General features: G+C 34.5%; 1 protein-coding gene across 3 annotated transcripts in view; it reads right to left on the reverse strand.

Annotated features, from left to right (window-relative positions):
• Window positions 1–2346: 2346 nt before the first annotated feature.
• Window positions 2347–26468, reverse strand: part of CASP8AP2 (caspase 8 associated protein 2) — a 45162-nt gene continuing 21040 nt past the window's right edge. The window contains exons 4-11 of one of the 3 annotated variants that reach the window (XM_036767064.1): window positions 22999–23099; window positions 22079–22153; window positions 20527–20642; window positions 9223–11441; window positions 5129–8216; window positions 4707–4806; window positions 4273–4325; window positions 2347–3076 (exon numbers count right to left, since the gene is read on the reverse strand). In XM_036767064.1, the coding sequence (XP_036622959.1) occupies window positions 3073–3076; window positions 4273–4325; window positions 4707–4806; window positions 5129–8216; window positions 9223–11441; window positions 20527–20642; window positions 22079–22153; window positions 22999–23099 (5756 nt within the window). In that variant the 3' untranslated portion in view covers window positions 2347–3072. Of the gene's footprint in view, window positions 4326–4596; window positions 4807–5128; window positions 8217–9222; window positions 11442–20526; window positions 20643–22078; window positions 22154–22998; window positions 23100–26468 lie in introns of those variants that run through there. The other 2 variants (XM_036767063.1, XM_036767062.1) reach the window with 2 other exon arrangements.

A 26468-nucleotide genomic window follows, 5' to 3' on the forward strand; every position in this document is an offset into this window, starting at 1 on the left:
TGTTAACAAAACTGATAACTAAGAGGATTTATATGAATATTTACAAAATATAAAGTTCCCAGATTAATAATAGACCACTTAAGATAATCAAATATCAGAAAAAGATACTGAATAAGCCTAGGACCAGATGGATTTATAAGCAAATCCTATCAAACATTCAAAGAACAATTAATTCTAAAACCACATAAACTATGTGGAAATAATAAGATGGTATGATTTCCACTCTATGATATAAATAATGGTATAGCCACCTAAACCAGGGAGAAGTAAAGCCTTGAAAGAAAAGTACAGACCAATATCCCTAATAAACACTGATGCAAAATTTAAAAATAACATATTAGCAAGGAGGGGAATTTGAAAATTAGAAAAACTATATACTGACCAGGTTGAATTTATTCGAAGAATTCAGGATTTGTTCAACATATACAACACTATAAATATAATAAGCAATGTTAATAATCTAAGTAACAAAAATCTTATCAACAGACATTGGACAGGCTTTTGACAAAACCCAACACACATTTCTATTAAAAAAAAAATCTAGAAATCACAGGAATAAATAGACCTTTTCCTTAATACTTAAATAGTATGTACCTAACTCCAAAAACATATATTTAATACTAAAAAATAAAATGCCTGTCCAATAAGATGAATGGTAAAGACGCCCACTATCACTACTACTATTTAAAACAAAGTGCTAGAATGCTGGCTCTAGAAATAAAGCAAGAAAAAGAAACTGAAAGAAGAAGCACAGGCAAAGAGAAAGTAAAATTATTTTTTGCAGAAGATATGCTAATGTACTTAGAGAATCCAAGAGAATCAACTAAAAACTAATTGAAATAGGAACTTTTTAAAAGATGCAGGGTGTCAGATAAATCCATATAAATCACCAGCATTCCTACTTATAACCAACAAAACCCAGCCAGAAGAACTAGAAAGAGAATTGTATTCAAAGTAAATACAGAAGCTATAAAACACTTCTGACTGTATCTTCCAAGATTTGCCCAAGGATGATTTGAATGTAAATATGTAAAATGCTCTCTGCAGAAATAAGACAGACCTAATTAAGTGGAGAAGCATTAAGTGCCATTGAGACAATGCAACCCAAATTTAGTTATTCAGTGCTGTATCAATCAAACTCTGATATTTTATAGAACCAGAAAAAAAAAATTTATATGGAAGAACAAAAGGTCAAGAATTCTAAGAGTGACAATGAAAAAAGAAGTGAGAAGAAAGGTTATCTATTAGTACCAGATCTCCAAGTGTACTACAAAGCAATAATCGTTAAAATGACTTGGCAACGTCTAAAGAGATTGATCAATAGAAAAGATCAGATACACAACATACAGAAGCAAACAAATACCATAGCCTGATTTAAAATATTCTCAAAGACCTCAGATACTGGGGGAAGGATTTACTATCTGACAAGAAAATTCTAGGAAAATTAGGTATCAGTCTGGCAGGAATTAGGTTTAGACCGACAACTCACCCCAAACACCAGAATAACTTCCAAATGGATACATGACTTAAGATATAAAAAGTCTCATCATAAATCAGAGAACCAAGAAAATTGTCTATCAGATTTATTGACAAGGAAAGAGTTCATAACAAAATAAGTGATAGAAGATCATGTAAAATAGACAAGGTTTTTGCACAAATCTAAAATAGTAAAATTCAAAGAGAAATAAACAAATGGGAAAATCTTTGCAACAAGATTCTTGAATAAAGATCTCATTTTCAAGATGTATAAGAAACTGACTGAAAAATTTATTAGACTAAGAGCTATTCCCCAAAAGATAAATAAGGATATGAAAAGACAGTTTTCAAAGGAAGAAGTGAAAGCTATCAACAATCTTACGAAAATAAAATAAAATGTTCCGAATCATGGGAGAAATGTGAATTAAAGCAATTTTGAGGTTCTTAACCTATCAGGTTTACAAAGATGAAAAAAGAGGAAAATGACAAATGGGGGACAGGGAGGCAGTATTAGTGCACTATTGGTAGTTATGAATTGATACCATTATTCCGGAAAGTAATTTGGAACTATGCTCAGAAATTAACCATACTATGTATACCCTCCAACCCAGATATGGCACTAAAAGGCCTATGCTCCAAAGAAATCAAAGAGGAAAAGAATCTATATGTACAAAAACATTTACAGAAGCTCTTTTTGTGGTAAGCCAAAATGGGAAAATAATGACTTATCCTCCTATTGGGAACTACTAAGAATTATAACAAATAATGGAATATTGTCATAAAACCATTTTGTGCAAAAGCTACCAAAATTCAGAGAGAAACTGTGTATAATTAAGTACATTCTAAAGGAACCAATAATAAAAACTCAAACAACTTTCCAAGTTTTATTTTGTCATATTAATTTTACAGTAATCAAACTTAAATTATACAAAAAAAATTTATACAGTTAAAAATCTTTGGCTAGGCAAAGCCATATATGTATATGTATATATATATATATGTACACACACACACACACACACTCACTCACTCAGTCACAAGGGTTTTTATACATCCACACATGGATTTATACATATTTACAAAAACATTTTAAAGAGTTTTTACAATTTACCAAAATAAGGAGACATAAGTAGAAGCATGAAAAAAACTGATATAAATCTATAAATACATTTATAGTTAAAAAACCAAACCCCATGAAACTGGGGGTGGTAAGTTGGAGTTTCAGGTGCATTGTTATTTTGAAAAATCAAAGGCAAACTTTTTATACGATCAAAGTGATGCCACTTACATTTTCATACAGATATGGGCATCTTAACATGTTAGAAAATAACTATATCACAAAAACATGTAAATTATTCAGCTAGAAACGTGAAAAAAATAGCAGCCTGACTTATATCAGGTTTATTTGTCACTGAAATAACTAAAAAATCGAACTGAGTCAATGAATGGAAAAAAAAAATATAGAAATGCCAGAGGGATTAAAGCCTACTTTTTAAAAAAGTCCACAGACTTTTCAGTAGATTTATTTGAAGTACGAGGATTTTGAACTTCCATGTAGTACAAAGTGTCAATTATGACTCCAAGGAATTCAGCAAATTATCTGTAAAGCAAGGAAGAGGCTAAATATTATTATCCTATCTTTCTGATACTCAAATTTCTTAAAGGGTGGCTCTTTTGTATAGATAGATAATTTAGATAATGCCATTAAACTTAAGATTTGAGTAAAAAGGCCAACTTTATAATTTAATTTTTTTTTACTTTCACCAAGAGACTATAATGAGACTAACAGTATTTGAGAAAATAATATAAGCCAGTCTAAACTTGTAAGAATTAAGTAAGAACAAAGTAGCACAATAGTTCAAGTGTAGCCTAAAATAAGGACTCAGTTTAAATTGCGGTATCATCATCTAGAATAAAAATAGTTTAACAAACATTATTAAATATTCACAACTGAATATAATATGTACTTTCAAATAACATCTAACTAATAATGAAAACTCAAAGGTCAAGAGAGATTTTCAAAATAATTTTTGGTCTAGACCTGTGATTTTATTGGTGTGGGGAGCTTCTCAGAGAGAAAACTCACTGTCCTAATGCAGATCTCCATGATCTCCATCTCTCCTACTACTTAAAATCTTAAGAGAATTCCCAGGGGCATTGTGAATTTAAGTCAACTGACCAGAGTCATATAGCCAGTGTATACGAGAGGCAGCACTTGAATCCATGTCTTCCTGATTCTCTTTCTCCACTACTGCATGTTACTTTACAATAAATGAGAATAAATCTTTGCAAAAATCTTGACAGCTTTGTGCCAAATACAAACCACAAAAGACTTTTTAACAGTTCTTTAGAAATCTCTCCAAAATCAGAATTAAAGCATATATGTTCAACTATATAACACATTTCTAAACTATGTCAGTTGTTCTGTTTAACCTTTCACAAATTCAATTTTATTTTCTGAACTGGGGGTGTGAAACTCAAATAGATACAGAAGCCATTAATCCATACAATACGCATCTTTGCAGTCTGCATACTGATTTAGTTTTGAATGCTATATTGTTTATGTTTTATTTTATTTTTATTTATTGTATTAAGTATTTCCCAATTTAAGTATTTTAAAGTGATTCAGACCCTACTTGGGAACTTTGCAGGCTGTGTATCTGACACCTCTGTTCTAAACTACTTTTGCAAGTAGTTTGTGAGCTACTTTCGGAGATTTATGCAGCAAGCTTGTCACTCTGAACAGAAAAACTGCTGAAGAAATCAGTCTGAAGACCGTCAAGAAGCATCAACTACCTGCATTTCGACTTTTCAAAGAGCTTCATTAATTGCTGGAATCTTTCTGAAACCTGAAAAATTAAAAAAGCATTTTAATACCCAAGTTTCAGTAACAATTTCAATTTTTATTAAAACTTCCTAAGATGCCATGATCTTGTCTCCAAGTTTGACATTTACTATATGGGCATGAATTTCCTCATTTGCAACATGAAAATAAAATTACTTGCTCCACTGATTTCCAGAGTTTTTGTGAGGATCAGATGAGATAATATACGTGGTAGTGTTCTGTGAAACCATAAAGTGCTATTATCAATATAAGGTGGTAGAGGAATTATTAATAGTAAGGTCAACTGATGGGTAGGTACAAAGAAGTCTTATAATTAATAAATGCGAATTTGTGCATTTATGGTCACAAAAATAATGGAATACAATAAGAACAACGTTTGAGATACCTGATTTGGACTTTTATTCAACTTGGTAGCTAGGAAAGTAAAAGTTTTTCCTGATGGTCCGCTTTTCTGACACTCCAACAAAATTTCCCTGTCATCATCTCTGAGAGAAAAAAAACAAATATTATTTTGCTTCTATACATCAGATGAGAGGAATACTCCCAATGTAATGTATTAAAAATTTACATGTACATTTAATCATACTAGAGGAATGGATTAGTCACTGGTATAAACCTATAACTCTGCCTGCTTTAGGCATAATAATGACTGTTTTGAAAGTCTATTCTTCAACTGTGTGGAGAGGAAAGTATAATGACATGGTTCTCCCTCCCAAAATACACTAATTGTATAGTTAAGAATTCCCAATCTTTGAAAATATATTTTTAAAATATATATATATTAAAATATCACATAGAGCACCTTACCTTGTCCATGAAATCACAACTTCTCCCTTTTTTTTAATAACATTCTTTGCCGAAAGACTTGTAGGAGAGGGAAAGGTTGATAATGAGGCATCTTTATTCTCTGAAATTGCTTTCTTCTTATTAGATGTCTTTTGGTGAGCCACATCACTATCTTCAGAACTGTCAGTACTTTTCTTTTCTTCAGTGGATAATTCGGTTTCAATTCTTTGTTTTTTTTTAGTGGAATAATTTAGATCAGAATGGTTTTTTCGCTTTTTCTGCATGTTTACTGAAACTTCATCACATTCTAAATGATCATGATTTAACGTAGATTCTAATCTATTATCTTTACTTAATATACTCTCACTGGGAGGATCTACTGTCAAATCAATATATGTACTCTCAACAACACATTCCAAAGGTTCATTTGTCAGATGTTCCTTTTCTTTTTTACTGTTATCTTCATCTAAACTTGTCACAGGCAAAGCAGACTCACTCTCATTTACTTTACTATCATTTGAAATCTCTTCTGTCAAATCAATAAATATATCTTTAGCAACATGTTGTGAAGGCTCATGGGTAATTCTTTCTTGATCCAATCTGTCTGCCGGACATTCCAAATGATCAATATTTAGACTGGAGTCTGTTGCCAGTTTCCCTAGATTTTCAATCTCAATGGAAGAAGGCTTTGTTAAGTCTATGAATGAGCTCTCAAGACTACACTCTACATGTTGTGGAACTTCCACAACTATCGGCAACTCTTTGATGCTTTCAGGAACCTTTGGTTCCCACATTTGATTCAATTCAAAACATTCACCTATAGTTTCACTTTTGTGATCTACTTTATCTGATGGGTCTTTAAATAACTCATATATATCAGGAACTTGTGTTTGTACAATAGAACTCTGATTTTCATTAGCCAAATTATCAGTATTTACATTTGTCTTAGAATTTTCTGATTCTTCCACAGACTGAATTGTAGAGTTCTGACAAGAAATACTTTTTTCTACAGTCCCAATGGTTTCTTTCTCTGCTTCATGTAAAGACACTGCAGACTGTTCACTTGTTTTATTTTGGTCAAGACCTGATGAGGAAGGTGGTACTGCATGTCGAATTTTAACAATGAAATGATCATTGGACTTCTCCATTATGACAGCCTGCATTGGTAGATTAGGATGATACTGAAAGCCAGGGGCAACAGGCCTGCTTGTCCATGATGATGAACAGCTTGACCTACTGCTTGAATTATCAGACTCCAAAGCTAAATGAATATCTTGTTCAGTGGCATCTTCTTCTTCAAGTAGTGCATCTTCACTAAAATGGGCACTAATAACTTCTTCAGGAGTTGAACTCGATGAAGTTTCGGGCTTCAGAAAGCTAAGATGGCCATCTGACTTCAGAGGTGATGGTACAGTTAGAGAGACTGCTAAATCTTCAAGAAGGATTGAAGAAATGCAGGACTTACTCTTTTCTGCACTGCACCCATTCTCTTTACTCAAAGCTACACAAGTAGAAACCTCAAACATACAACTTTCATCTAGTACATCAGGATGAACTGGCAACTGAAGTCTGGATGAAAGAGATGGAGTCTTTTCAAATGATGAGGAAGACCAATTAAGATCAACAATTGTTTTAAGACTTGGAGAAGACACTCCTGAAACTTCTTCTATATGACAACCTGGGATAAGTTCACTCTTCTGACTCTCTGAAGGCTGTTTTTCTGGTGTCTTCAATTCCCACTGACACTTTTCAATACAGTTAACACTCTGATCCAAAAGATCAGAACCTTGCAACAAACTTTTAAATATTTCACCCATCTGAGCATCACTCACTAAATTAAAAGTCAGACTAGATGCCTGTTGCTCTGTAAGAATTTCAAAACTATGTTCTACTTTCTTATTCAAGTTTTTGGCTGTCTCTGCACCTTCTATTGCATTTTCAGTAGTTTTCATGGAAATCAGAGTACTATGAAATTCATTTTGTTCTATAGATGACACTTTGGATGGAAAGTCCTTTGTACTATCTGTAGAGGTATTTAAACATTTTTCAGTACTTTGCTTCAATGCACTGGGTGTGGGGATTTTTTGATCTTGGTAATGTGTTTTTTCAGGTTTCTGACATTCCAGCATTGATCTGTGGTGGATTAACTGCTCTGTCTTTTGAGATTTGACTTTCAAAGATCCTTTGTTAGAATGATCTACATTCTCTCTCTGATTAACTGAGCTTTTTGATTTATCTTTATTTGCCATGTCAAGTTTTCCTTCATCACTGTCACTTCCCAAACTTGTGGAATCACAGAACTTTATCAAAATCTTCTTCAGTTTTGAAAACAAATAATCCAGTTGTTCTTCTACAAACTTCCACAACTTCTTTTTCATATCTGGCAACTGCTGTTCAAACAAACGATTAACTATGCCGTTCTTTTTAACCTGCCTAAGTTTAGATTCTATAACATCACAGAGACTTTGTTGTAAAGTATCCACTGACTTAGATATTTTAGACAAATTCAAGTATTTGATCAGTGATGTAAAATTCAAAATCGCAGATTCAATAATCCGTTGAAATTGTTGTAGTGAAAATTTTATCTTGAACTTCATATAATTTTTCCTAACATGCTTTCTTATAACTTTTAGCATTTGCATAACCTCTTGAACAGAAGAGGGCTCAACAATAATCTGAACTATCTTTTCCAGGCAAGAAGTACTCACTGTTTTTCCTTTATTTTCTGTCTTTGAAAACTTAGTAGAATCATTTGATGGTTTATCCTTCTTGTTCTTGATTTGATGGACTTTGACAGAAACTTTATTTCCAGTGCCTTCATCCAAATGTACAGTGCCAGTTTTTCTGATTTGAGGACTATTATTTGTGCTCTGCGCTTCAGCAGAAGTTCTTGGTTTGGCATTTTTATTATTTTCAAAATTTCTTTGTGGTTTAGATCTTTCACTGTCACTTACAATTTCTCCTTCTTCAAGTTCATCTGAAGACAAATCTGTATGGGGGTTTACTTCTGAACATTTATCAGGTTTGCAAACTGGCTTTTGATTTTCTTTGTTGAGTTCATTTGATAAATTCTTAGATGGAGAGCTAACCATATTAGCTGGAACCAAATCTATAAAAAGAAAAGTTTAAGAAACATTTTAATATCAGTAGCCTAAATGTGTTTTTTTTTAAATTAATACTTAGTTATTTCCCAACATTTTTTTAAAATCAGGATTTACCTAATTAGTACGTATCACTGCTCTTCAGGAACATAAACACATGCTATTCACTAGGCACAGGTAGTAGTACAAATTGCTTTGCACATAAGTGCATTAACAAATATTTAATTAAGTGATTCTATAGTTTATATATGTAGCTATTCTATATTATTTATAGGCCCATCATCCACAAACTTGATTTATTCACAAATTTGATTTATTTCTGGCATATTTTGCCTTTAATCCCTTGGTGACATTTCCACTTATACTCTATACCTATTTAACTCCAGTATTGCCACATCCTTGTTACTGTGTGGTCTTATTTTATATATTGCCTGTTTTTCCTAAACAGCACCTTAAAGAAAAAAGAGATAAGAAGTTCCCACTCCTGGTTCTCATACCAAGAAAGACTTTGTAAATTAGCACACTTAAGTATTACATAGACAGCAAAACAACTAAGAGAGTGGAAGAAAGAATGATGATAAAGAGATGAGGGCAGAGAGGTGGTGAAGAGAGAAGCAGGAGTATCTATTTTGTTTAGACTCAGAGGAAGTAAATGAGGCAGTATTAATGACAAGAGGAAAGAAATGAATTAAAATCCTATCATCTTTCACACAAGCTATATGACAGGGAACACACAACTAGGATAAAGACTTACAGATTTAGAGCTCGAAGGGACCTTAGAAGCTTTCTAATCCAATCCCTTCACTTTATGGCTGAAAAAAATTTGGGACCAGAGTGGTCAAGTGACTTGCCCAGAGTCACACAGCCAGTATATTTCAGAGGCAGCACTTTTACTCAGGTCTTCATGACTCTGAGGTTAGCTCTCTTGCCACTAGGCCACGCTGCAAAGTACCACTTCTTAATGTTTATACAGTTTATATTTTTAAAATAGAGTAAAACAAAATAAACAATTACCCTTATGGTTATTTTTTAACACTGGAACTTTGCCTGGGCTTTCCATCCTTAGAATTTTAGCTGCAGGACGAATTGGACTATTCAGTGGACTAATGATGTTTGGAATAGGTCTCATATGATTGAGATCAATGCTCATAACAGAATTTTCATCATGGTACTCTGAGTTTGCTTCTCCAACTTCTATTCTACTGTCAATATTCACTTGAAGATATGGTTCTAAGTTTTGCTTGGGTAAACACAGTTCCACATTACAAGCATCATTCTCAACAAGAGGTATAGCTTCAACAGGTGGCTCAGATTTAGAATCACCATTCTTTGATGACAGTGTTGAAACAATAGGATGTTTTCCAGTAGGAAGCTTTATACTGTTCTCACCAGTATCAGTCACCTCCACTGAAGGGTTTGACTTAATACTATTAATACTTTCAGGAACAACAGAGGAGTCTAATTCATTATTGCTTACATTCTCCAATTCCAAGCTAAAGTTGCAAGGAACGGCTACATGTAGTACATCCATTAAAACAGGAGCTGCATTATCATTTACTGTTTCTAGCATTTCCATTTGTGGTTGAAGTAGTGATTCTTTACTAGAAACAGGCAAGTCACAAGGCACATCGTCCCCAGAAGATTTTACTAAAGAATCATTTGCATTCTTTATTTTGTTTTCAGAAATGTTGACTTTGGATTTGGAGCTTGCCAGTATAACACCATTTTGTTCTAGTAACCATGACTTGGTTTCTTCTTTACGATCAATATTCATAGCCATTGATAGTTTCACTGGTTTTGCCTTCAATGAAGTTTCAGAAGCATGTGTGTCACTGGATTTAGGGGTATCATTTACATTAATCTTATCTTCTTGGCACAGAAATTGCTTTTTAGCAGGAGAAAGAGTTAAATTTAATTTTTCCATAAAACTTAACTTTAGGTTACTTTTTGTCTCATTCTGGCCATTTTCAACTTTCTTGAGTTCCTTCCTATCTTTTCCTTCAGAAATTTCTTCAACTTTTGAAACTTCATTTTTGTCATTTTGTTCATTCCTTCTCTTTGAATCAACAACAGTTTTTTTAATTTCCTTTTCAGTCTTCTGTAAATGTTCCATGGGCATTTTTCTTTCACATCGGGAATGTCTGTTTTCATGGCTTTCTTTCTCCCTTTTCCTTTTATCTTCAGTTCTGTGCCTTTCTGTTTTTGAATATGGATGGTATTTAGTGTCACCTTCCTTGGAGTCAAAGTATTTGTGCGTCCTACTGCTTGAAACAGAAGATGGAGATCTTCTGTCTTGAAAGCCATAATCATTTGGAGATCTTCTGTCTTGAAAGCCATAATCATTTATATTTCTGTCTCTTTTAAATTCTGATTCCCTCCCTCTTCTATCTTCTATATGGGGTTTACCTGATCTATGAAAACTTCTTGCTGTTTCACTCCATGAATGGGGAGGGGGTACTCTTTCAAATCTTCTCCACTGTTCATGATCCTTTCCTATCAATTTGGATTTTGGATCACCTTTTCTATCATCTTTGTCATATGACCTAGGTTCTTTTCTATTTAAGTTCTGTGACCTTTCACTTTGTCTTTCTAGTCTTTCATCACTCTGAGAATCTACTCGAATGTGTGACCTTCCTTTAGGTGCCTCTTTTTCCCAGGAAGAGTTATTCCAGTCACTTCTAGAATCCAAATCTGGGCTGCTTTTCAATTTTGAATTCTTATTTTCTGGCTTTGGCTCAATTTTATCACATTTATCACGAGGATCTTGTGGCCTTCGATCAACATCTATGTTTCTCTTTTCTCCGTTTCCACCGCTACTATGAAAGGAACCTTTTCTTATTCTATCAGCTCCCCTATTGTATTGTTCACAATTTTTTACTTCTTTTCTTCCTCTTCTACCATCATCATCTAAAATATCTTCTGTGACCTGATTATGGTGATTTGACCAAATGCCACCATTGTAACGCTTTTCAGTAGATGTAGGTAAATGTGAAGTGCTTCTTTTTTCACAGTGTGATTTAACTTCTTTTTCTTGGTTTGGTGATAAAGTGCTATGATGTACATCTTTGGAAGAGTCATTTTTCACTCGATGATCAGCCTTGGGACTATCATCTAACCGTGGAGATCTGAGCTTGAGATCTTTTGTTTTAGTTGTATCTGCGGACCTTGAACTTGCTGATCCTGGAGGGTTGATTCTCAAGTGGCTTTTTCGAAAATGTGGAAATTCTGAAAGTCTGTTTAGAAAACAGAGATTATTAGAAGAGAAAAATTACTTGTGTATACAGCAACATTATATTTCATACAAATTACTAGCTGTAACAGAACAATTTGGGAGCTCTTAGAGGACTAACTTTCTGGTCACCGAATTGGCAAAGTCTATTTTTCTTTGGTTAAGAGAACAATAAATTACAATATTTAACTGTATGTACCAGTTTTCAAATCATGCAGTTCTGTCTTCCCTCTTAACTTTCCTTCCTTCCAACTTGCTACAAAGATTCTTTGTCTCAATCTTCTCCCAACAGCCACCATATAAGTTCTCTTCCTCCTCTCCAGAAATACTATGTTTATAAACTCTTCTACCCTCCTATCTTGCATATAAAAACCTTAGTTTTACTTCTTCTGCAGTATGAATCTATGTGCTTTTCTTGCACCTATTCAGAGATTTAGTGAAACTTTGATGGTCCTCAGTGACATTCATTCAAAAACCATCCCTTAAGGAGCAGGTAGGTGGCGCAGTGAATAAAGCACCAGCCCTGGAGTCAGAAGGACCTGAGTTCAAATGTGACTTCAGACACTTGACATGGACTAGCTGTGTGACTGGTCCTCTCCCCTCCAAAAAAAAAAATCTAAAAAACAAACAAACCATGCATTAAGTACCTACTATGTTCAAAAACAATACTAGGAACAGAGATATAATTAACATATGATCCCTACCCTGACAGAGCTTACAATCCAGCAAGATGAATATCACACATATAAATACATGCAGTAAATGTAAATTATGCAACCAAACAGAATATAGTAACAGTATGTGAGTGCTATGTGAGGTCAGAGGAAAAAAAGATCATGATATTGTAGTAACAGATATAAAGCTAAGTACCTCAAAATAAGTTATTTATATGACAGCCAAAATAATGTAAATGAAAACAACACTGAAAGATTTCAAGACTCTGATTTCTGCAGTGACCCATTAACTATAGAGGACTTAACAATGAAACACACCTTCCAGGTTCTGGAGAGAGGAGGTATAGGTGCAGAATAAAGTACATATTTTCAGACATGGCCAATATGTCATTTGTTACAAGAAGAAATTCTACCGGAGTTGGGGGTGAGAAGTATAAAGGACATTATTGGGAAATAATAGTAATATAGAAAAAAAAAGTATATCAACAGCGCATTTAAAATGGGGGCTGAAACTGTGGTTTCATCGATATGGAGAATTGAGAGGAAGAAACTCCCAATCAATGCAGCTTATCACCTCTGCAACTTGCTCAGAGTATTGACAAATTGGGCAACTTGACCAGCCTCACACAGCCAGTATAAATCAGAGGAGGGACTTGAGCCAAGGTCTTCCTGGATCTGAGGCCAGGATTCATTGTGTGACACCGACTCTTAAAACTTTTGAAGAGGGGTGAAAATGAGGAAAAAAAAGAAAAGACCATTACTGACTGGGGGGGGATCAGAGAAGGGTTCCTGGAAAAGGTAAAATTTGAGCTAAACTGAAATATAAATAGGATTATAAGGGGATTCCAGAAGTAGAGAACTACATATGGAAAGTTATAATGTTATAAGTCAGAAAAACACTGGATATGTAGAAGTAATGGTTATTTCAATTTAGCTCGAACTCAACACTTATGGATGGTAGCATAACCTGAGTACAGAAAAGTAAGAAGGTACCAGAGAGCCAATGGCCTTGAAGGATAGTTTAGTATGGAATTTATTCAAATGGCAAGAAGTATTTTGAGTGTGATCAAAGTTATCAGATCCCCTTTTCTGCCTGAATTCTTACCCATCCTCAACTCAAATGCCACCCCTTCATGAAAGCTTTCCTTTTCCTTCTCAAAAAGAATCTTCTCACTCAGACTTCACAATGTACTTTCAACTATGCCACTCTAAAGCATATACATATTGTATTTATTTGTATGTAGGTCATTTTCATACAAGACTGTATATTTCATGCAAACAGAGATCTAAGATTTGCACCTCTGTCAACACCTAACACAGTACTCTGCACATACTAGGCACTTAATAAATATTTGCTGAATTTAAATGAAACTGAAAATAAATCTGGCTATAATATGAAAGATGAACCAAAGAGAGAAGAAACTGGAGGAAACAGACCTGATAGTAGGCTACTGTAAAAGTCCAGCCAAGTGTAATAAGAATCCATAATAGGATGATAGCAGTGAAAAGAAAAGGATTGGTTACGAGAGGTATTGTGGAAACAGAATAAATATGACTTTGCAAATGGCTAGACGTGAGAAGGTGTAGTAGCAGTTAGATTTGAAGATACTTCCCACCCATTAATAGGCCATATGATCTGCTTATGTCACAGGAAGCCTAAGTTACATGGTGGGAGGAGCTTCCTGACAGGAAAAGGAAGTTGTATCGCAGAAAATGGTGAGAGGGTGAGAAAAAGAGAGAGAGAGAGAGAGAGAGAGAGAGAGAGAGAGAGAGAGAAAGAGAGATGTTGTGGCTGCTATTGGCCACCCTTGTGATTGTTAGAACTGAACAGGCTGACTTAGCTGTACTGTGAGTTTGTTTTGGGGAAGACCCCAGCAGGGGGTCAGAGAGGTTTTGGGATGGCAAGGGCAAGGCTCCAGGTTGTGATATTATGTGTGGAATGTTTTACTGCTGTGATAATGGCTTGTGCGATCTGGTTCTCTGGTGCCTGAACAAATGGTTTACTTCTTCTACCTTCTATGTGGAGAGTCTCGTATACTTCGCCATACAGAACTACAAAGGCACTTTGACAATTATCGTCTACATTGTGATTACTGCCTTACTGCTTCAGAAGTGAGATTAGATTCAATGACCATAGGTTTAAAAAAATGGAAGGGACATCTAGTCCAATTGCCACCTAAATTATGAATCCCATTCTACAACATCCTAGACATCCTAGATTTGATGACCTCTAGCAATGGAGAATTCATTGTATCTTGAAGCAGTCACATGGCAGGCAGCAAAATAAACATCAAGATATACATTATAGATGACTGAGTGGAGGGTTGCAAGGAGGTAAGGAGGCAGAGTGGTACAATGGAAAAGACATTGACTCTGGAATCAAAGTACACTTCAGATGACAGCTACCCAAGGGATTTTTGGCAAGTCACAATCTCCATGAGCCTCAGTTCACTCACTAGATAACCTCTGAGGTCCCTTCTAGCTATTAAACTAAGGTCCTGTGATCCTATGATCCTGAGCAGAAATAAATACCACTGAAAGAATTTTTGAGCATGTTGGGTGTAAACTGCTTCCAGAACATAATAGAGATTTCCAGTAGATATTCAGAATTATAAGTCTAGAGCTCAGGAAGGTCAGGAGGACAAATTCATCTAGAGATAAAAGGAGTAGAAGAAAATGCCAAGAGAAAAAGTATAGAAGAGAAACCAGTGAAGAAAAGAAAGACTAGAGAGAGCAAATAAGAGAATAAGTTAGCATGGAAAACAAGGAAAGAAAATTAAACAGGTCAGAATAAAGATTATTGAAGGCTGCAGAGAGATCAAGAAAAAAAAATCTGAAAAAGGCCAATAAATGGGTCTGCAAATTAAGAAGTTGATGGTAATCCTTGAAGAAAAAGCAATTTAAAGAGAAAAGTACTGATGGAATTCAGATTACAAGAAGCTGAGAAAAGAGCTGAGAAAGCTGAAGTGGGTGTACATAACCTTTTCTAGGATTTTAGACATGATGCAGCTTAGAAAGGTCAAAGGATGCTTTCTTAGCATTAGGGACATTGTAAGTAGAAGAGAGGTGATGGCAGAAAGACAAATTCTGGATAGAGGTGAAGACTGCTGGACCAATATCTCAGAGAAGGCAAGAGGGAATGGGATCAAGGGTTCAGGCAAAGAATTTAAAGAACACCCATTATCCTGAAACTAAAAAGAATGAGCAATAAGCCTGAAAAGTGTTAAAGAGCAGTAGAGAAGGACAATGGGAACACTAATCCAACAGCTACCTTCTCAAAGATTGCAGAGAAAAAAGATGAAGCCCATTACACAAAATAAGGACACTATACTGAGTTGTTTCATATTTATAGTCTACAACAGAGCACATTACATTAAGGTCTCAAAAAATTGTCAGTTCTCCGTAAAAAAAGAAAACCAGAACATTTTCATATTTACTTTTAAACAAGACTATAAATGCCAAAAAGTTTCCTGAAAAACAATATACGTTTCTCTTAAATCTTTATTTAAAATCCCAACCTAAAAATACCTCAAACACAGGAAGAAAATAAAAGATACTCAAAATATACCATGGTCTTAAAAAAATGTTTTTGGTATGGTCTAAAAAGAAAAAGAAAAGAGACAAACAGGGAATGATCAAACAAACTGAGGCATAATGAGTACAGTGGAATATAAGTCATAGTAATAAATGATAAATATGAAGATTTCATTTAGATGAACTGATGACAAGAGTACACACAATCACATCATAAATGGTAAAAAAAAAAGAAATCACTAAAAGGAAGCCCAACTCTTTTTTATGTTTTTTTTTCCCTCTTGGAACTTTGTTTTTAATTTATTTTTCATTTTCACTTTTATAAAATTTTGAATTCTAAGTTTTTTCTCCTCCCTCCTCCCCTCCCCAAGATGGCATGCAACTGGATACAGGCTACACATGTACAATCATCTTAAACATATTTCCACATTAGTCATGTTGTGAAAGAAGAATCAGAACCAAAGGGAAAACACACAAGAAAGAAAAAACAAAAGAAAAGAGAAAATAGTCTAATGGTCTTGGAAAACAGATAATGAAATATGCCTCCCTTTTCTTGGTAGGAAGGCAGCGGGCAATGAGGGCAGGACGTTGGATACATTGTCAAACACTTTAGTGGTATTTTGCTTTTACCTGTTTTTCTTGTAATAAGGGAAGATTGAATTCGAGGTAGTGTGAAAATTACAGAAATGACCATGATAAAAAAAAAAACAGCAATAAGAAAGAAGTTGCTTTTTTTGAGGGAAAGGATTAAGTTGTCCCCTGGGAGGACCCAATAATTCCATTGTTCAAACTATACCCTTAAAGATATCATGAAATGGAAAAAGAGGAACTATCTGTACAAATATTCACAACTACTTAATTTGTAGTGGCAAAAAGTTAGAAATAATCTAATAATTGGCCATGTCCTTGACATATTAACGTAATGAAATCTTTCACCATAAAAAGACAGAGACAAAAATAGGGTGACAAAGTGAAATCAGTAGAACCACTGTAATATATATAATGCTAACAAAAAAAAAAAGCCAAAGACAGACTTGGAGAAAGAAGATAGAAGAAAATGAGAAGTTCTCAAGAGAACATAAAGTTTTTGGATGAATTTATAACTCAATTCTACAATATTCAAATGTTATAGTATAATGTGTTGTGGGTTTTGTAGTCCTTATAATTATTTTAGTTAATGGTTAAGTTTAAAATAAAACTTAAAAAAAAAAAAGAAATTCAATCTGTTAATCTGGCATGCTACATGCTAAATGGGAGAGCAGAGAAACTTGAAACACAGGGACCAGTAAGGAAACTGCTACTACTGTTTAGGCATGAAAGTGCTATTTCTGTCTAGTGATAGTGTTAGGAAAAGGATTCCCAAACCAAATAGAAATTACGACCAAGTCATTCACTTCTTTAGATTATCTGTGCCATTGCGCCTTTCTATTAAAGTAAGTAATCAGAGGAGCAAAGAGCCACAAAAGACATGATGGGGCTTTTGACAGCAGCAGGGTCTTTTCTAAGCAAGGGCTTTCATAGTATTTACAAATGATTTGCTAGTTTCAGTGATATCTTTAGTAATATCTATCTTTACTTGTTATAAGCATTTTATTTTAGGAACAGCTAAAGATGAAAAAGATTCTTGAAGTGTTAACATCAACGGAAAGAGGGCATCCCTTAGTAAGCCACGGGAATCTAGGGAACAGGTTGATATAACTAGGAGATAACCAAAGCACTAATAAGTAAGTATAGTCAAGACTGCTACTGTTACTCACTGGATCTTACACTAGGCACTTACAAAACTATTATATAAGGCAAACAGCACAAAGATGGGATACCTGAACTTATGTTTGAATGGCATTAGGGGAAGGGTGATACCTATAATACCTACAAATGCCATAGGAACAGGAGGCAAGAGGAATGAGTCTTTCCAAATAGGAAGTACTATGTGCAAATAATAAAAATAACAATACTACCAAAATTAATTTACTTAGTGCCATACCAATCAAACTAGCAAAGATCAAAAATCAAACTAGGAAATTTTATAGAGCTAGAAAAAAAAATAAAATTCATCTGGAGAAATAAAAGGTCAAGAATCTTAAGGGCAATGATGAAAAAAGATCAAGCAGCACTAGATCTCAAACTACACCACAAAGAAGTAACCATCCAAAGGATTAGTGCTGACAAAAAATGGGAAAGCCAATAATCAACTGAACAGAGGAGTTACAAAGAACACAGAAGCAAATAAACATAACTGCCTAGTCTTCAGTAAACCCAAAGACCCCAGCTTCTGTAGCAAGGACTTAGTATTTGATGAAAATCCTGGGGAAACTTGAAAGCAGTCTGGTAGAAATCAGTTTCAGATCAACTCTTCACATCATATACTAATATATGACATATATAACAGGTCACATCATAAACAAATTAGCACAAAATGGACAATTTTGATTACAGAAAATGTTTTTGCACTAACAAAACCAATAAACGTAAGATTAAAAAGGGCCTCTAGTCCAGCCTGCAGAGAATCTCAATCCAAACGGAAACCTACAATTCTGCCACTTTGAACCAAAAGAGCTTCCCAGCTGGCTGACAGGGGTGGAGTCCAGCAGTAATCTAATCCTGCACAGACCGAAACCCAGGTCAGTAACTTGCAGAGCTCACACCAGGGAAGCAGCAATCAGAATTTGCCCTGGACTGGACCACTTAAAGCTTGCAGGTCCTTGATGTGAGCTGTCCCCAACATCCTGAAGTAACGTAACACTCAGTAAGGCAGAACCAGCACAGACCTTCCCCAAAAGGAAAAGTCCCAGGAATGTCATAGCTAAAATCCAAGGCCTCCACATCAAACAAAAGTACTGCAAGCTTCCAGTAAAAAGTAGTTCAAGTACCAAGGAACCCAGTCAGGATCACAGAAAAACTGACGGCCTCTTCCACAAATAACTGGAAGTCCTGAAATACAGAATTCCAAAAGGCAAAAGGAAAAGGGATAGGCTTAATATCAAGAATAACTTACTCTGCAAAACAGAAGATAATCCTATGGGGGGGAAAATGGACCTTTAATGGAACAGAGGACTTTCAAGCATTTCCGGTAAAAAGACAGTTTAGTTCTTCTTGTAATGAGCTATTTTATATTTTCTGCTATTTTTTCAGTCTTTTGATTTTAATATTTCTTGCTGTCTTATGAAATCACTGATTTCTATTAGTTCTAGAATCTAGTTTTTGGGGATTTCATTTCTTAAGTATAAGGTATACCATTTTCTTTTCGAAGCTATTTATTCCATTTCTAATTCCAATTCTACCCAGAGCTGCACAGGAACTTTGAATTACAAATACAAAAGTCCAGAAAAACCTAGAAAGGTAAATTTATTTGAACAGTCAGAAAGGGCTTTATGATGATATACTGCAAACCTTATAATGGAAGAAAACAGGCAAGTATACCTTCAGAACTTTAGTATCTTCAAAGAGTATTATATGATCTAAATAAGAAAAACAGAGGGGCAGCTAGGTGGCGCAGTCAGTAGAGCACCGGCCCTGGAGTCAGGAGGACCTGAGTTCAAATCCGGCCTCAGACACTTGACACATGTACTAGCTGTGTGACCTTGGGCAAGTCATTTAACCCCAACTGCCCTGACAAAAAAAAAAAAAAAGGCAAAAAAAAAAAATAGAAAAACAGAGGTCCTGGAAGTAGACTGATTTTATTCTGAAGGTTTTGCAAAGGGAATATAAATAGAATATACTAGTATAAAGGACAGGGTAGAATTTTCTATTTCTAATAATTGAAGTACATGAGAAGAGTATACAAACATGGAAGAAGAGGAAGGGGAACTGCATTTCAGATGAACTTTGTTCTTATCTGACACAAAGAAAAGCTGAACCCACACAAGCTCACACAGTTTGGTATAGAAATACCTCAAATTCAATATGGAAACAAGAAGGGAGAGGGAAAAGTGGGGTTCTGAAGGAGCAAAATACCAGGGAAGATATTGTCACAAACAAAATAAATATCCTGGTCCTGAAAAGGAAGAAGATAAGGAGAGGGAAGGAAGGGGGACAGGATAGGATGGAGAGAAATACAGTTAGTCTTTCACAACATGACTATTATGGAAGTGTTTTGCATAATGATACATATATAACCTATATTGAATTGCTTGCTTTCTCGAGGAGGGTGGGTGGGGAGGGAAGAAGGGAGAGAATTTGGAACTCAAAGTTCTAAAAACAAATGTTAAAAAAAAACTGTTTTTACATGCAGCTGGGAAATAAGATATACAGGCAATGGGGTATAAAAATCTATCTTGCCCTATGAGAAAGTAAGGGGAAAGGGGATGGGGGCTAGGGGGGTGATAGAAGAGAGGACAGAGAAAGGGGCAATCAGAATACATGCCACCTTGGGGTGAAGGGGAGAGTAGAAATGGGGAGGAAAATCTGTAACTCAAAATCTTGTGGAAATGAATGCTGAAAACTAAAAGTAAATTTTAAAAAACTTAATAAAAAAAAAGAAAATACAAAAATACAAAAACACCTGGACTACAAATCACTCTTAAATCTTTAATACAAAAGGTTCTAGAATGGAACTTTGATACATAATGCTACACAAATTTGCTATGTAATACAATTATGTATACTATAAGACAGAAATATCTTATACACTAAAACAATTGATACTTTATCAACCTATGATTACATTGGTAAAAAAAATATATATAATTAGGAAGATAGTAGAAAATTTAACTATGAGTGAATAAGTTATTACAGCAGAAATAAAAAACTGAAATATGAACATTTGACAAAATTAATGCATTTCACTCATTTTAACTTAAATATACAATATATTCAGCAGATAAAAGTAACCAACCCAAAGTCAAATAATTTACAAAACTGGACTCATAATTTAAATTTTACCTTTGGTGGAGACTATTAATTTCTTCATCCTTGCGATTTATTTCCACTCTGGCAGTTTTGATAAGTGCTGAAATATTCTTCTTAAGAGATTCGTTCTCATGTTGTAAGCTGTAATTCTACATAAAATATTAATAAAAATAAATGTATAAGACTTCAAAGTAACATTTACTAAAAGTTAGTCTTTTTTTTTTAGAATGAATTAATTACTACATATAAGCCAAAAAGACCTTTCCAATTATTTAAAATAATTATATGAGTTAAAATTACTGCAAGGTACTATTTAGAGCAGGGATCATTTCATTCTTTGTTCTTATATTCCACAGCATCTAGCATGTTGCCTGACATGTAATAGGCACATAATCTGGTAATAGTTCTAATAGAACTAATAAAAGGTCACATCAAATATTTCATTCCATATTTAAATTTGCTTACTTCAACACTGAGGGAAATGTTAACTTCTAGAAAGGAAAATGGGATCCTTACATTCAATATCGTCTTTCAATCATCAAAAGTCAATGACAGGCAAAATACTTAACAATTTAAATACTTTTAAAAGGCAACTTTAGTTGAGAATGAGTAGCATAAAAATTTGGACAGTGTCATAGGGATAATTAGTTTTACATACTTAAATGTCGCTTGGTAGAGAATTTCAGTATACCTGTTAAAAATTGTATCAAAGGCATCAAACTGCAAAGCATAAAACGTTATGTATTCAACAAGATTTATTATATGTCTTACTATGCACCAAGCATTGGAGATACAAAGACAAAAGACTATTTTACAATCTCTGCTCTCAAGAAGCTCAAATTACATTTGAGGAGGAAGTGTATGTATGTATGTATGTATGTACGTATGTACGCAAATGTACCAATGTGTATACACACACATAATTAAATACAAAAACTATATAAAGAAATTCTGGGAAGAAAACTCTGACAACTGGAAGGTGGGAGAAGATCATAGACCTTACTTAACCTTAGTTTTGAAGGAAGCTCAAGATCCTAGGAAGTAGTGGTGAGGAGGGGTAGATTCCAAGCATGGGAGATGGAAGGTCAAGTATGGGGAACTGCAGACAGACCAATGAGACTGAAATATGGTGCATGAAAAGGAGTAATGTATTAGGTCCAGAAATGGAGGCTGCAGCCAAACTGTGAAGGGCTTTGAAAATCAAGCAGAGGGGCAGCTAGGTGGCGCAGTGAGTAGAGCACTGGCCCTGGAGTCAGGAGGACCTGAGTTCAAATCCGGCCTCAGACACTTGACACTTGTGCTAGCTGTGTGACCTTGGGCAAGTCACTTAACCCCAATTGCCCTGCCAAAAAGCAAAAAAAAAAAAAATCAAGCAGAGGGGTTTGTATTTTATCCTAGAGGCAAGAGGAAACCACTGAAAAACTTTCTGAACAAGTGAATGATATGGTCAGATAAATGCTTTTTAAAACTCCTTTGAAAACTACCAAAAATATCAGTTTAATTTGTTTCTGAAGACAAATCTAACACTTAATTTTTTATAAAATACACAAAAATAAAAATCATAAACATGCTAAATATGATGCACCTGTGCCTGTATTTCTTTATACTTCTTCACTAGATCTTTAATTTGCGTCTGACATTTTCCAAACTCAAGCTGCAACTGTAAAACAGAAAATAATTTAAACTATGACCACCTTAAAATACTTTCTTTAAAATGTTCTTACAAATTAATACACATGAAGAATGGCATAATGAAGGACATTTTTATTAAGAAACATTTAAAAAGAGCATTAATTTAGAATTAGAAGGCCCAGCAGATACAGTATCTTGTTAATCTGCATCATGTTTATTCTAGATACCTAAATTCAAAGCATAGAAAAGAAACTATCAATTTAGCCCCTGGCAATCATTTCCCATAGTACAATACATACATCAGTATGTTTATTAACTTGCTTGATAAACCATGAAAAAAATGTAAAAATATCAGTGGTCATACTCTGGAATACTTGCAGTCAGTCTATTCTACTAAGAACAAACAAGTCATAATTATTTAAGTTTAGCTTGCAAAAAAAAAAGCGTCATCGTTGAGAGGTAACATGGTACAGTGAATAGGAAGCCAGCCTTGGAATCAGAACAAGCTAGATTCAAGTTCCACCCTGGAACATTCTGACTATGATCCCTAGGCAAGTTACTTAACCTCTCAGTGCCCTAAGTAATTACATGTCTCTAAGTTATAGAACAGTGGTTCTATGCATTGGGAGAGGGAGTTTCCTTACCAGGAAAATCCATAGATTGATAGTACAAGTTCAGACCAAAAATAAATACATAAAATCACATTCTTTCTTATTAGAAAGAATAGAAAACCAGATAACAATTCATTTGTATTACATCCAATCCGAAACAATATATAGTCACATATATTTGTTCGGTTTAAAATATTACAATGCTATATTTCAGGGGTCACAAAAATCATAGCTTTATCTCTTTCTAACAGTTAGTGCATACGTCATTATATGTTGCTTCCTTTGCAGTTCCTTCTTCAGTCAAAATCTCCTCGTACAGATCTAAGCAATTCTTCGATGGTGGGCAGGGTTTGGAAGAATTATCTGAAACAAAAATTAATAATGTTTGACTAATCTATTTGATTGTGCTTAGAAACAAATACTGTAGAAATCACAGAATTTCAGGAGAGGGAAGGGAACTTAAAAGATTATTCAGTCCAACCTCCGAACAATGAGTTTGTCAAGTTTCTAAAACAGGGGAAAATATATTTATAGTCATAAATATTGGCAATAAAAGATCAATCAAATGAGGTTGAGAGGGGGAAGAAATACACAAATATCCTTTATACAAGGGAAAGTGCGATATGTACAAAAGGAAAATAAGATCAGGGGTTCTTAACTAGGGGCCTGAGAACCTGTCTTAGTGGGTGTGGGTGTGAGTATATATACATATGTATGTGTATATCCACATATGAACACAGCTAGGTGGTGCAATAGAACAGTGCTGCACCTGAGGTCGGGAAGACTGATCTTCGTAAATTAAAATCTGGCCACACTAGCTGTGTGATACTCAATGATGTTTGCCTCAGTTTCCTCATCTGTAAAATGAGCTGAAGAAATGGCAAACCACTACAGTTTCTTTGCCAAGAAAATCCCAAATGGGGTCATGAAGAATCGGATATGACTGAAACAACTGAACAACAACATATATGTGTATGGCTATGTCAAATGGGCCACAGACAGCCATTTTAAAAGATTTGGAAGAATCTTTGGTCTAGCTTATGTGCTATTAAAAAAAAATTAAAGGAGTAACCATGTTCAGCTAAAGAATGAGAGAAGGCTTCCTGGAAGAAGTAGTGCCTAAATTAAATCTTGAACTTAGAGGAAGAGGATGTCCATCAGAGGCATGGGAGATAGCTCAAGCATGAAGTACATAGATGCTCAAAAAAAAAGCTGTTTTTGCATGCAGGTAGAAATGGGGAGAAAATCTGTAACTCAAAATAGTGTGGAAATCAATGCTGAAAACTAAAAAATATTAAATAATAAAATATGGAATTCGAAACTGTATGCTTTGTTGGTAGGTAAAGGAATCAGTATGCTTTTAAGAAGACTAGTTCTACAATCAGATCAGAGCATCAGGGAAGACCATTTAAACAGCAGTATGAAGGACAATTTAGAAAGCATAGAATGGAGGAAAAAAGACCACAGGAAGGATAACCTTTATAATTTTAACAAAGTAGAAAAGAGAAAATGCAAGTAATTTGGGATTTACGCACAACCACTTTTTATTTTGCTTATGTGAATTTTTTGTTGTTGCTGATGGAAGCTAAGTTTAAAATAAAATTATTTGAAGGGGAAGATACCAGATACTGCAGAGGTAGATCTGACAGGAGTTGGTGCCTGACTGGATGTCTTCAATGAGGAAAAGGGAAGAGTCAAAGATGACACTCAAGTAATAAGCCAAAGAGGTGACTAGCAGAGGTGTGGTGCCATCAACAAGAAACAGGTTTGAGGAACAAGACAAAAAGTTCAGTTTCAGGGGCAAACAGGATATCCAGGGGAGAGGTCTATCAAGCAATAGAAAATATGTGACTGGTGTTTTGCCTGTTAAGTTATAAAGGTAGGAGCCATTTGTGCAGAGGCAAAAATTGAAAAGAAAGAGGAGAAAGCAGAGCAAGTTGAGAAGAAAGAACCAAGAAAGAGAGGGAAGATGTATGGAGGAATTACTGACGAAGTAGGGTCAACAACAACCAAAAAAAAGTCAAGGGATGGGAGGGAAGGTGAAAGATCACCCCTTTCTCTGAAAAAAAAAAAAAAAAAGAATGAGTAAAAAAAATACATAGCAATTTTGAAGAATAGATAAGGTAGGTTAAGGGAGTTAAGGTTGGATGGCCTCAGTCTTCACAGAAAAAAAAGCAAGGTAATATCTTTAGACTGATGAATAAAGAGAAGAATTGGGGGCTTGAGAGAAAATAGAAGTTTTGGAACAGCTGTTGTGGAAACTGTGATATTTGATAAGAGATTAATAAAAACACAGTTAAAAAATATAAATATGTAGTGGACCCAAGCTGCATGATTTGCTCCAGTTGTACTTGGAAATGAGACTGGAAGATAATGAATTACAAAAATAAATTAATTAACTACATAGTGATGGAGTTCCACAGGCAAAAATAGCATATGGTAAAACAGGACAGAGACAAGAATGGAGGAGATATAGTACTAATATAACAGTAATTATGAATATCAATGTAATTTAAATGATTTTCACTAATATTATTGCTAATACAGTGATACCTTCAAAAGTTCCAGAGATTCACTGGGCTGTTTACCCCATAACCAACCTCAGCTTACCATACTTTTTGAGTTCTATCTACTTTTTACAATTTTTCAATCTCTTCTCTCACTATTAACTGTCACTTCTTGCCATTGTCAGCATGTTTACTTACATCTAGGCAGATTCATCCTATGTCCCAATCTACTAAATTAGTACTACGGTGTGGGATACCAGATAACCAAGCTTGTCAAAGCTGTGTATGAATTAAAAAAAATATGCCATAAGTAAGGTTCTAAGAGAAAGTATGAGTTTCCCTGCATGTACTCTAGGAGATAAATTCTGACTACTCAGAGGCCAAACCTTCATATACGTGGTGTTTCCAATTAAGTGGAATGTTTCTGTACACAGGTTTTACCCACCTTATATAGAATTTTAAAAAGCTATTATTTTTCAGGCTAACCACAGGAACAAAGAATTAGAGTCAGAAGAGAACTTAGAAGTCAAGTCATAATAAGCCAATATCCCAAGAGATCAAAAGAAAGAAGAAACGGTCCTATATGTATGAAATTATTTATAGCAACTTTTTTCATTATAGGAAAAAACTGAAAACTAAAGGGGTGTCCATCAGTTGAAAACTTGCTGAATAAAGTATAATAAATTAATGTAATGTAATACTATTGTTCTATAAAGAATGAAAGAGATTGTTTCAGAGAAAACCTGTTAAGACATCTATGAAATAATGCAGAGAGAAGTATAGAGAACCAGGAGAATAATTTATAATATAACATCAATATTCTAAAAATGAACAATTTTTAAATACTTTGAGCTTTGATTAATACAATGATCAGCCATGATTCTAAGGAGATGATTTTGGATGCTACCCCCATCCTAACAAAGATGTGGACTAATACGGAGAATGAGACATACATTCTGGAAATGACCAATGTGAGAATTTGGCTTTCCTTGCTTATATTTATGTTTTAAGAGGATTTTTTGTTTTTTGGGGGGTGGGGGGAGAAGAGGAGAAAAGAAAAAAAATGCTTGACAATTGAAAACATGAATGAAATTTTACTTTAAAAGATTTTTAAGTACAGCACAGCAACTTCCTAATTTTCCAGACAAGGAAACTGAAGCTTAAAGAGGTTAAATGACTAGAAGATTTCATAAAATCCTGAGTAAGATGAACTGATGCAGAGTGA

The sequence above is a fragment of the Trichosurus vulpecula genome, chromosome 7, assembly GCF_011100635.1.
Source record: "Trichosurus vulpecula isolate mTriVul1 chromosome 7, mTriVul1.pri, whole genome shotgun sequence".
NCBI classification, from domain to species: Eukaryota; Metazoa; Chordata; class Mammalia; order Diprotodontia; family Phalangeridae; genus Trichosurus; species Trichosurus vulpecula.